This window comes from Bison bison, unplaced genomic scaffold (genome assembly GCF_000754665.1).
Source record: "Bison bison bison isolate TAMUID 2011002044 unplaced genomic scaffold, Bison_UMD1.0 scf7180017864524, whole genome shotgun sequence".
Lineage (NCBI taxonomy): Eukaryota > Metazoa > Chordata > Mammalia > Artiodactyla > Bovidae > Bison > Bison bison.
In genome coordinates this window covers 1,408,338-1,416,061 of record NW_011495075.1, presented here as the reverse complement: position 1 = coordinate 1,416,061, position 7,724 = coordinate 1,408,338, and the positions used below count along the sequence as shown (strand labels likewise).

The 7,724-nt window shown below is 60.9% G+C and overlaps 1 protein-coding gene across 1 annotated transcript in view; it reads right to left on the bottom strand.

Moving 5' to 3' along the window:
- The window catches only part of TMEM9 (transmembrane protein 9), a 16,451-nt gene extending 8,755 nt beyond the window's left edge, over positions 1-7,696 (bottom strand). Inside the window, exons 1-4 of the mRNA XM_010831128.1 lie at positions 7,410-7,696; positions 6,316-6,407; positions 2,588-2,696; positions 1,592-1,723 (exon numbers count right to left, since the gene is read on the bottom strand). Of these exons, the coding sequence (XP_010829430.1) occupies positions 1,592-1,723; positions 2,588-2,696; positions 6,316-6,407; positions 7,410-7,475 (399 nt within the window). The 5' untranslated portion in view covers positions 7,476-7,696. The remainder of the gene's footprint in view (positions 1-1,591; positions 1,724-2,587; positions 2,697-6,315; positions 6,408-7,409) is intronic.
- Positions 7,697-7,724: the final 28 nt, after the last annotated feature.

The following is a 7,724-nucleotide window of genomic DNA, read 5'->3' as shown; positions in this document are numbered from 1 at the left end:
GGAGCCCCACTGCCAGGAAGCCCTCGCCCACTGACACCCAGAGAAAAGGAGGTCCCCACCTCCTGCCTGTCAGGAGCCCCCCAGGCACCCAGCCCCCGCATGCCCATCTCCTAACATCCATCCTGCAACCCCACTGGGCTCAGCCTGAGGTCTGTGCACCCACACGGGCACCTGCAGCACCCGGGCCCAGTGGGAGGAAGAGAAAGGGGACAGGAAGGCCGGGGCACCGGGACAGGGCACACAGAGCCGCGCGAGCCACCCGCCCCTGGGGCCCTGCAGCCCCGAGGCACGCATTCCGGGAGGCAGCGGGGTGTGTAATCATCGCCCATCTCTCAGCCGCTCCCCGGCCAGGACTGCAATTACTGCCTCCCCCTAATCGCCCGGTGCTCAGCCGCGGGCTCCTCCCCCGCAGAGCTGCTATTACCGCACGTTAATCACCAGGTAGGTGCTCAAGGCTTCCTCCTGGACATGGACCACCCAACTGCCAGCTCCGCCACCTCCCGGCCCGGCTCCACCTTGCTAAGCACGTGTCAGCAGGAGGCCGGGGGCGCGCACCCTGGAGGGGCCAGGAGGCCCAAGGACCCGCCAGGGCCCCACCCAGCCAGGACCTCACCCTGCCGGGACCTCACCCTGAGGTCCCAGCCCCAGACCTCTTGGGTGGGGACCTGCCCTTCCCTGCTCCGGGCACACACTGCACGGGACGCTCTCAAGGGGGCCAGGCCGGTGGCGGGGCAGCCTAAGCCTGGTGCCCCGAGTGACCACTCACCCCCTCACCAGAGCCCCACCGCCCCGGCTCACCCCGTCTCTGCAAGAGGAGGCTCTCCGACCTGGCACTAACCTCCCGGCTCTGGTCCTTCTGCCCTGGTTTTACATAAACCAGGCTGAGGCCGAGCTCCGTGCAACACCCGGAGGAAGGCTCTCATGCATCTTCTTCAGCCTGGGCTTGCTTTTCTTTCACGCTAAACAACTTTCCCCGGACTCAGTGAGACCCTCTACCACCAGATGGCCCTGGTACAGCTCCCTGGGGATGCATGGCCCAGTCCCTGCCCCGCCCCCGCCCCATGAACGCAAGAGCGTCTCCTGAAGCAGCGGGCAGCCTGTGGCAGCCCGACCCCAGGGCCTGAGGCGTCCTGAGCTCCGCCCCCTGCAGGCGCTGGGGCTCCTCCCTCACCCGTCTCGGGCACAGGTGTGACCGTGCAGGCCTGAGGGGCGTGCCCCAGGGGCACGGGCCAGGAGCCCCCGGCATCGTCAGCGCCCTGCGCCCGGCATGCCCTGCCCTCACGCCCACAAAGAGCTGCCAGGCCTCCTCTGTCCCCCTGGGCTCTGCTGACTCTCCAGGCGCCCGCTCCAGGCCCACTGTCAGCCGGACACTAGGCCTGAGCGCCCACGTGTCGGCGGGCTCACTGCCCCTCTGCCAGTGCGCTGAGGCTGCCTGACGCCAGGTCAGTGGAGCTCAGGGCGGCCCCGCTGCGCCTGGGAGGGCAAAGGGCAGCCCTCCCTGAGGAAACACTGCAGAAGGGAGAACGTTGAGTGGAGAAGAGTGAACGGGGCCCGGAGGCTGCGGGGGGCAAGGGGCCGGCAGGGCCCGTACCTCACTCTCCTCCTCGTTGTGCAGCCGCTCGGTGTAGGCGTCCGGCTTCCGGATCAGAGGGTCCACCAGCATCAGGAAGGCCATGTAGAGCAGGAGGGCGCCCACCACCGACAGGTAGATGACGATGATGACCTGTGCACAGGAGAGACCCAGCCGCCCCGTGGACTGCGGGCCGTGTGGCCTCCACTGGTGCCTGCAGACGGGCCCGGAGACCTTGGATGTGGAGAGACGACGCGCCCCACCTTCACTGACCACGCCCTTGATGGAGGGGACCCCACGAGAACCGCCCGTCCTCTGGCAGCACCAAGGTGACAGACGATGAGGACTCAGCAGTGCTGCCAAATTCTTGAGGGCTCTTTCCTGACACTATTATTTCCAGACGCTTCACAGCACACACAGAAATACGCTTAAAGGCTGGCTGGACCAGGACACGCTTATGCTGGAAACCAGCAAGCACAGCCTGGCTCACCACGGTAGGGGTGGAGTGGGAGGAGACAGCCTGCCTGGAGCAGAGGCAGGGGCCAGGGACCAGGCCTCTCCCAGCCTCCCACCAGCTCTGCTGAGTTCACCCAGTGATCCACCGGAACAGGGTTCAGGGGCATCAAAGGGGGCGTCTGGGACCCGTCCTGCCAGGCCTGCAGCTTTGGTGTTGCTCTGGAAGTTTAACCAGACTGGGGGCTCCGGAGGGCAGCTACCTCCTCTCCCAGTATGGTGCATGGTGCCCGGGGCACAACGGGAACCCTGAAAGTGTCTGCTGAACAAATGGCAGGAGGGAAGGGGAAAAGGGAGAAGTAGGGGGAGGAGTCTCCAGCCCCTCTCCCGGGTCCCCCCTGCAACTACAATGGTGTCAGAGGGGAGAGCCGCTCCGAAAGGGGATGGGGATGAGGATCCAGAAGGAAGCGAGAAGCTGGGAGGTCAGGGCACAGCTGTGCAGGGGCGGGGCCACAGCTGTGGAGGGGCAGGGGCCTGTGCTGGTGGGCGGGGCAGGCCAGGCACCTTGATGGTGGTGGTGCTCCGCTCCTCGTACTTGCACTCGCACAGCAGGCAGTAGGCCTCCACGTCGTGGCCGGGCACTGGCATGGGCTCCACCACGTGCAGGCAGTTGCTGCAACAGACAGAGGGCTGTGGGGGGCCAAGCGCAGCGTGGGAGGGAGGGTTCCCCAGGGAGGACAGGGTCTTTGATGGGTTGGGGTGGGCAGACCCCTTTCCCAACCCACAGCCTCAGGGCCCTTGCCCTCTGTGACTCACCGGGTGAAGGTCCCACTGGCATAAACTGCACCGCCCCCCACCTCCAGTCCCGAGGGTCCAAGATCTGTCCCTGCCGCAGACAGTGCCTCCACTAGCCCCTCCTCTGGCCAGGTCAGACCAGGAGCCACAACTGACCCATGAATTCACCAAACTGCCCACCAGTGACTTGGCCTCCTTCCAGGTCTCTGAACCCCACTTCCCTACCCCCTCCCACTGCTGTCTCAGCCGGGGGCCCTGCCGACCATGACCATGCCCCAGGCCTGACCCTTCCGGGGAGCTGCAGGGGTACTGCCAGATGACCCTCTAGGCCCTTCCAGCTCTGACCTGAATCCTTGAAATCAATCAGCCTGTCCTGAGCTGCCCAGGGCCCCTTAGGCTGGGGCTGGGTTTCTGGCAGAGGCACCAACAGTGTGGGATGGCATGTCCTCCACTGCCTCTGTCCCCTCAAAAGTCCAGTATGTGGTGTGATTTTACGTAAACCCCTGATGACTCCAGTTCTCGAGCTGGGCGTGTGGCTCCCTACTCTAACTCAACGCAGCACCGAGGGAGGGGCCGACAGACGGACGGGGTCAGGCCCACTCCCGGCACTGGGTCATCACCCCTGGGACCTCTCATCTCAGAGGCCAGCCTCCCGAGGCCCGACTCCTCCCTGGGTCTGGGAGGTCACTCTGGCAGGTCAGTAGGATTTATGGGTTCCCCACAAGGGATGTGTTCTCCCCCAGAGAACTGGTGAAACCGTGACATGTCCCTTTAGGGGGAACAGTTACGACACCTTAGGGGAGAGGGTCACAGAGGGGCAAGCTGGCTGAAAGCTCTGTTTCCTGCAGCTGATGTGCGTAACTCCTCTGGGGCTCGGAGTCCTCACCGACAGAGCAGGCTGAACTATGCTCCCTGGGGCACCCTGGGCCCTCCTGCCGGAGGCTGGAGGGAGGGCAGTCCTGACTGCTTCACAGTGTTTCCAAAACAGACTTGTTTGAAAAAAGGTTCTCTTTTTAGAAATATGCAAGACTCGCCCTAGCCAGCTTCTCAGGTGATTTGCTTCTCCGGGACTGCCCTACCCTCAGGGTGAAGGTTTCGGGGTCTCTGCCCCTTGCAGGGACAGGAACCCCCACAAGATGGCAGAGCGCCGGCAACACAGGAACAGACCTGCACAGCGCAGACGCCCAGGCTTCACCTGCTCAACCAGGGGAGCGCACAGGCGTCCTCCCGCGGCGGAGGGGCCCGTGGGAGGCCTGAGGACACGGCTGGGCTCCTCTGGCCCTGGCACCAGGGTCGAGGATCCCAGGGCCAGGCCCCACTCCTCCTGAAGGGACTCCAGGCAACCTGCGATGCCTCCCATCGTGACAGCCCACGGCCAGGGTCACGGGGTCCCAGAACCCTGGGGTCTAATGTCCCAGCATGTTTCCACCCACCAGCCTTCATGGAACTGGAGCCCCCTAACACTGACTTCTCAGGAAGATGAACCGCAGCCCGAGAGGTCCAGGTAGGACCCTGTCCTCCAGGGGAATTTACGTTTTCAAGCCTTACTCTCGCCCCAGGGCCTGAGGGGTGTAGCCTTATTACCTGGTGTCAGACTGGGACAGTCTATCCATTTATTCCTGATGTCATTTGAATGAAAACCACAAGATACAAAGGGACTTCCCTGGTGGCTCAGACAAAGAAGAATCTGCCTACAATGCAAGATACTCGGGTTTGATCCCTGGGTTGGGAAGATTCCCTGGGGAAGAAAATGACGACTCACTCCAGTATTCTTGCCCGGAGAATCCCATGCACAGAAGAGCCTAGTGGGCTGTCGCCCATGGGGTCACAGAGTTGGACACGACTTAGTGACTTAACAGCAATGACAACCCACAGAAAGCATCGACTCTCCCTGGTCTGTCAGAAGGCTGGCCCACTACACTGGCAGTGCCCACATCATCTCTGCTCTTTGCTCTTAACAAACACTCCTTTCTACAAGACTCTGTGTCTGGAAATTCTTCTCTAACTGCCACAACATACATTACTATCAGCCAACATTTATACAGCACTCACCACGTGCCAGGGACTGCTCTAAGTGCTATACTTGACACGCACCGCACAAGCATGCATACACCCACACACACTCTTCAATACTCAAAATACTGCCACCACTTCACAGATGAGGAAACGGAATAAACCAGGGATTAAGTAACCAGTTTCCCAATGAACAAGGGGCAGAGCTGTGTTTGAAGGAGGGCAGGCTGGATCTAGGGTCTGCATCTGACCAGAATGGTTCTCAGAAGATCACACACTCTGAGGACTCAGGATGGGCGGGATGGTCACACCCCCACATGCTCTCTGGGCCACGGCTGTGTCACAGCTGCTGTGCCCCACCCCCCCGCAGTCACTGAATCCCAGTCTTTTGCGGTGGGGGGGCGGGGGGAATCAACTGTCCAGCGTGGTGACTACAGTTAACAACACTGTATTATATACACAGGAGAGCTGCTAAGAGAGTAGATCCTAAACCATCTACCACCCCCCAGCCCCGGACAGTAACCCTGCGAGGCAACGGAGGTGTTATCTAACCTCACTCCACAATACATGTGTATCAAGTCCCCATCCATCGAAACCTCACACAACGCTGTATGTCTGATTTATCTCAGTAAAGCTGGGAACAACAAGAAGAACCCAAAAATCTCAAGGGAGGGGGTGCTGGTACTCTTCATTCTCTCAAAGCGCCTTGGGGGTCCTGGGCCGCCCCCCATGTGAGCGTACCCCATCCCAGTCCCCTGTGCTCAGAGCCCTCAGGATGAGGCGCCCCAGCTCCTGACACAGCCTGGATGAGGCCCCTCACAGCACACTGAAATCTGGTCCCCCGGCGCTCGCCTCACCAGCCCAGTCCTGACGCAGCACACGGAGCCCCCCAGAGTACACCACCACCCCCCGCCCTTTCAGACACCTGTGCCCCCAAGGCCTCTCCTTTCAACTAAGTTCCTTAAACCACTCTTCCCAGGACAGCATGTTGAAACTTCCCTTCAACAAGCAGGCCTCCTTTCTCTGAATGAATGCTTATTTCCCTCTTTTTTGAAGTGAGGCATCCAGAAGTGGATTCAAGACTCCAGGAGCAGAATGGACATGCTCTCTGAGCGTCAGTCTCTGCAGTTATAGTGGGAGCACTGCCTCACAAGGCGGTTATGACACCGGCACCAAAGAACACAGCTAACAGAGCGTCAAGAAAACTCCCACCGTATGTGACCCTAAAACCTCTCTCTCCCAACATGTTACCATTCTGCAGGCGTGAACAACCAAATCAAAGCAAGACCCACTCCTCGGACCAGGAACCCCTCAGCTAGAATTAAAGACATCTGGATCTTATTTCCAATCAAATGTGTGACCAGGGACAAAATATTCTTTTGTAAGGCTCTCCATGGAAATGGGGGAGCAAGCTTATCCTCTGGGGGTCCACAAGGCCCAGTCGGCACCCACAACCTCAAGGGCCAGCCTGGGCAACGCCTTACCAGTCCTTCTGTGACACATTCTGGTTGTAAATGTGCCCGCTGATGTTCCTGTACGGCGGACAGATGCATTTACAACGGATATCTTCAGAACTCTGTAAGAGAATTCACGGGTCAGGTGGGCAGGGCCGCTGGCTTCAAGTTCTAGCAAGACTCTCAACCTTCAGTTCCCTCTTCCATAAAGTGACCGCATGAACGCTCCTGACCTTCTCCCAGGCCCAAGTTCAGCAGGAGTGACATCCGGAGGAAGGCTGCTACACCACAAGGTCCTCAAGAAACTGTCTGGGGCTGCAAAGGGTACTCACGGCTTCGGGGAGGGGCAAGCAAGGCGGCAGCCCTTGCCCTGGGCCTCACGCCTGTGTGTACCGGGTCCAGCAGGCTTAGTGGCCAGCCTCTTCTCCCCACCCCTCCAACATCTTAGGTAAGGATCAGGGAAGGGGAAGGCTGGGGTGGACCCCAGGAAGCGGACGTGGCCGTGGAAACACTAGCAAACCCTCTGGAAGTTCTCCCACTCTGGAACAGGTCAGAGACAACAACACAGAATTTTCATTCCAGTTAGGAATTGCCCAGAGGAACTGGAAGCAAACCACAGACTCAAGATTAAAAGCCTCAGTGATTTTCACAATCTCAAATTCCAGAGACCTACTCAAACCCAGCTCTGGGCCATTACCCCTAAGAATGAAAGAGATCTCCAATCCCTGCTCAGAGGTGGGGCCTCTCCACCCAGAAACCTGCCTCTGCACAAACCTCACGCTGCTTACGTTACACCCGCTGCTTAGGCGACTGGAAGCTCCCTGTACAGCGGTGCTAATGGCACCAGCCCAAAGGCGTCCAAGAGCAAAGGAAGGTACGGAGCCCCTAGACGGCTGGCCCAAGCACAGGACCCTGGCTGGAACTCCACCTTGCGCGTTTCAGATCCAGACGTGGGCCTCGCAGACCACCCCGCCCCAGGGGCCTGCGGCCTAGGCCCGAGAGAGCACGCCCCCGCCCCGTCACGGCCCGCAGGGCACCGAGGGGCCGGGCTGGGGCAGTAGCCCCTCCGCCCTCCTCCGAGACGCCTGGGCGCGGGCAAGATTGGCTGTGCATGGGCGCCGCACCTTGTTGGCTTGGGCTGGGGGAACCAGCAGACTTCCGACCACGGCCACCACACACAGGAGCTTCATGCTTCTCGGGCCTTCACGGGGCCGGCAAGATCCCCCACCTGGAAAAGAAATACGCAGGCGGGGAAGGGGGGGATGAACACACGGCACCCTCGGCCCCGGAGTAAACCGGCCTGCTCCGGCACGGGAAGAGGCGGGGGCTGGGCCCGGGGTCCTAGGCCTGCCAAGCCCGGCCGCTCAGGCGCTTCCCTCTCGCCCGGGCCTCGGTCTCCCACTGCCCACTGGGCGGGCTCAGCGGCGGGGCCTCCTGGG